The following is a 4074-nucleotide window of genomic DNA, read 5'->3' on the forward strand; positions in this document are numbered from 1 at the left end:
ATTTCGACAAGGTTTTGATGATGACAAAACCTTGTCGAAATGTTGTACATTTGCTGTTACATTAACGTTTTTCTTCATTACCCATTCAAGCCGTCTCCAGCCATTATAAATATATTTCCTGACTTTATTTACAACTACAAACACCATGATAATGACAGTTTACACACCACATATAGGTGACACCTGGATGTATAATTCATTCATATTCTTTGTAATAAAAATTGGAAAAATACAGGCCAACAAATATCATAAAAGAATGAATGTAAATCACTTGAATGTTATCCTACCAAATTATTTTTCAGATTTTCTTTGTTATTCTGTTGTGTATGAGAATGTATTAATCATTTTGGCAGACTTTGCTAGCACTAAGATGGAAAAAATAATCAATTTCTGCACTGCCTTACAAGCTTTGGCAGAATCATCACATGTGAAGGTTTGGTTTAATTCAGAAATACAAGACCAATGTAACTTACTGGTTCATGCATATTTGCAGTGAACTGGACCACCAAAACCATTGGTGAACAGGAGCTAGATGCTTGTAAATAATAGATAATGCAACAACTCATATGACTTTTCAAACTTTTGCCACTTTGAAACATTTCTATACTTTACTTACTTCACTTGAATTTATAATAGGAAAAATGCAGATTAATATAAGTTATTAATATACCCTATATAAAAGCCCGTGTGTCACGTAACGTCACGTTTGGTTTCTCTTAATTTTTTTAAGTTGGAGGAGTCATAAAAGCCAAAATGCATTTATCTTGATAGAATAGTCCAATTACTGTCCGCTCATGACGATTTTAGTGACAGGGGTCATGAGGAGGTGGGAATGTTGGAATGTAGCGTTACCAAAATGCACTGGATTTTCTATATATTAATAGTTGTTAAGCTAACAGATTTTTACCAATAATTATTCTATGAATACATCACAAATTCATTTCATCAATGATCTTAATTTTCATTGGCTCACAAAGGAATTTACCAAGTCTTGACTGCCTCGAATGCACTTTTCTGCCTCTTTACTGGTCAAACTTGATTTTGCAAAAATGTATTTATTTCAGTTAGCTATGAAATATGAGGTTGGAGTATAGTATGGGGTGGGAGTGGTAGTACTTGCTCCATCAGTTTTGCCAGGCCATATGCAAAAAAACATAATAACTTTATGCTTGAGTAATTTTAAATATCTATTTGTTTCAAATTCCAATGTTTATAGATGTTCACGATGTGTTGGAGCAGACAAGATTGTGTATCTTTTCTACACTGATTGACACGAGAATGGAAATACACACTACAAAACATGTCTGTTCATTTGGATAATGTATATTCTAATGCTGTGTTTGAAGTTAAGCACAAAGCTACACAATGGGCTATCTATGCTCTGCCCACCACAGGTATCGAAACCCGGATTCTAGCATTGTAAGTCTGCAGACATACCGCTGTGCTACTGGAGGGCTTATTCTAATGCACTAGTTTGTTATCCATCATAAAAAATACTTTGAATACAACTCAATATAAGTTTAGTGTTTTGGATATTAAATTTTTCTTTTAGAGCTTTCGACTCATAATATTTAATTATAAGAGCAAACCAAGATCTTGATGCTAGAAACCTATGATAGATAAAAGAAGTCTTCACCATACAACTCATAATACTGTCAACCTAACAAGGAAATATAAAGTCAGAAGAAAAAACCTCTTGAAAACATTCAAGTAGTTAGTGTATTCTCATAGTAATGGGGGAAATCCTGGATGAGTAGATAGCACAACAGACTTTCTAACAAGATCCAAAATCAAATTCTGGCCACCATCAACATACCACTGCAAACAGTCTTTCTCAGGACTACCCTAAAGGCAGTAGATTAGCAGCCAAAATGTAGCACTAACCCTATCACCATGGGTATCCTTTACTGCACATGACACAAGGTTTTAGTGTCTTACATTCCAAAGTTTATTAAACTACTTTTTGTTTATGTTATACCAATTAGTATAGCATAAAACCTTAGCTAATAATCTATATAGTATACAAGTTCTTAATTCTATAACGCAATATTTAAAAACTCCTGAATTTCCCCTCGTGTGACACACATGAAACATTTTCTCTAGGTATCTTCTCTATTTTATCCATCACCCCTTCAAAAAGTATGAAATTCAATATAAATTACTCATAAAATTATCATTGCTCAAACAAACCATAACTTTTATAGTATTCAATATTGTTTGGTTACAGAGTTATCAAATAGAAAACCAGACCCTTCCTGCCACATCCTTTCTTTCAGAATTTGTTAATAGTTCTCTCTTACGTGTAATTATATATTATCTATAACCAACAGATAGCCAAGGTTTTCTTCTATCAAAATTATTTAAAGCACTACTACCATCAGTATAAAAATAGTAGGGTTAAGTGTCATCGACAGTTGACAACGAAAAAAAAAAAAGAAGAAAAACTTGGTTAAGTACTTTATTAAGTAGGGTTAAGTGTCATCGATAGTTGACAGCAAAAATAAAAAAATACTCGGTTAAGTACTTTATATCTTGATTTTCATGTATACTCTTTATTTATTATTATAAAAGTAATTAAAATGTAAGACAGAGATCTCTTTAGGTTAGTTAATGTTAGATTGGGTAAAATAAACAACAATAATAATATAATATAAATATTTAATGTAGCATCCACATGAGCAGGTCATAGTAGCTTATGAGTAATGTAATTCGATAGCATAATGGGAGCTGTACATTCCCCAAATGATTTACAACTTATAATGGCACAAATAGTAGTTAGATGTGGTTCAAAGGGCAATAAAACAATAAAATTTAATTATAAACAGATGTATACTGTTATGTTTTTAAAGCTACTAAGGATAAATGAATATAATTTAATGCTACATTTGAAGTCATTCTAAAAAGAATATGATGGTAATTTAAATTTATTTTGATTTTTTTTGGTGGTTACAAGGTCAGTCAAATAAAAATAAGAAAAATCTCAAAGAGTATCTTTAATCTTAACATGAAAATCGCTTTGCACATAGACTATTGAAAACAAATACTCGATATATTCAAGGACAAATCTTATTTTTTAGTTCATTAAAAATACTTCACTAAAAAATATGATTTTTTGTATTTGAAAGGCATATAATGTTTACTGAAAGACTGGCAAATTTCGTGAAGATATACACACTATATCAAAAGTTCATAATGTAAAATCAATAAAGACTCTATACAAGTACAAAAAAAAAGTCACGTGATTGGTAGATGATTGTATAGGCTACCGATCATAATGGACTTTCGATGACGAGGAACCCACTTTGAGACTAATAATGGCTAGAGACGGCTTGAATGGGTAATGAAGAAAAACTTATATTAAAGTTTTTCTTCATTACCCATTCAAGCCGTCTCCAGCCATTATAATGGACTTTGGTGATCACATAGGTTGTTAACCATGAAAATGACTTATAACATCTGATTGTTTCAATGTTACTTATATATTTAAATGATTCAACAACTTTTTTTTACATCCTTTTGAAGATGTTTGTACTTACCAGGTGTTCTTTCTAACCCATTCCCATTTTGTTGCAACTCTTCCTGAAATTCACTATCTTTCTGTAAATTCAATATATCATCTTCATCACTGTCACTGTACTCAGCAAGAACCATATCTTGTGAATGATCAGGTTCATCAGTTTTTACCCTGACAAATGTATTCTGAAATCAAAAGGTAAAAAAACAAATGCCATAACTAATGTATGCAATCAAATACATACAGTCTCCTCAGTGTACTAAATTCAAACTTGATTATACGAAACTGCCATTTGAAAGCTGTAAATTTGCATCCCAGAAGATTCTCCAGCAAGGCAGACAATTTACTGAAAGGAAGTTGAGTAATAAACAGAAATTCAAAACTTGCTGTATATATTTCAAAATATTTTTGATGATGAAGACTGACATTTGTGTTATGCTAAAAAATATTTAAATACAAATATATGGTGCACTGCAAAGCATGCATTTAAAATTCACATATATATATATATATATATATATATATAGTATATATACACACAAGCACAATAACAATAAAAG

General features: G+C 31.1%; 1 protein-coding gene across 6 annotated transcripts in view; it reads right to left on the reverse strand.

Annotated features, from left to right (window-relative positions):
* Nucleotides 1–4074, reverse strand: part of LOC106460205 (gastrula zinc finger protein XlCGF26.1-like) — a 57951-nt gene that overhangs the window by 17951 nt on the left and 35926 nt on the right. For all 6 annotated transcript variants that reach the window (XM_022386869.1, XM_013919888.2, XM_022386866.1 and 3 more), the window contains one exon: nucleotides 3537–3699. In XM_022386869.1, coding sequence (XP_022242577.1) covers nucleotides 3537–3699 — 163 coding nt within the window. The remainder of the gene's footprint in view (nucleotides 1–3536; nucleotides 3700–4074) is intronic.

The sequence above is a fragment of the Limulus polyphemus genome, unplaced genomic scaffold, assembly GCF_000517525.1.
Source record: "Limulus polyphemus unplaced genomic scaffold, Limulus_polyphemus-2.1.2 Scaffold728, whole genome shotgun sequence".
Lineage (NCBI taxonomy): Eukaryota > Metazoa > Arthropoda > Merostomata > Xiphosura > Limulidae > Limulus > Limulus polyphemus.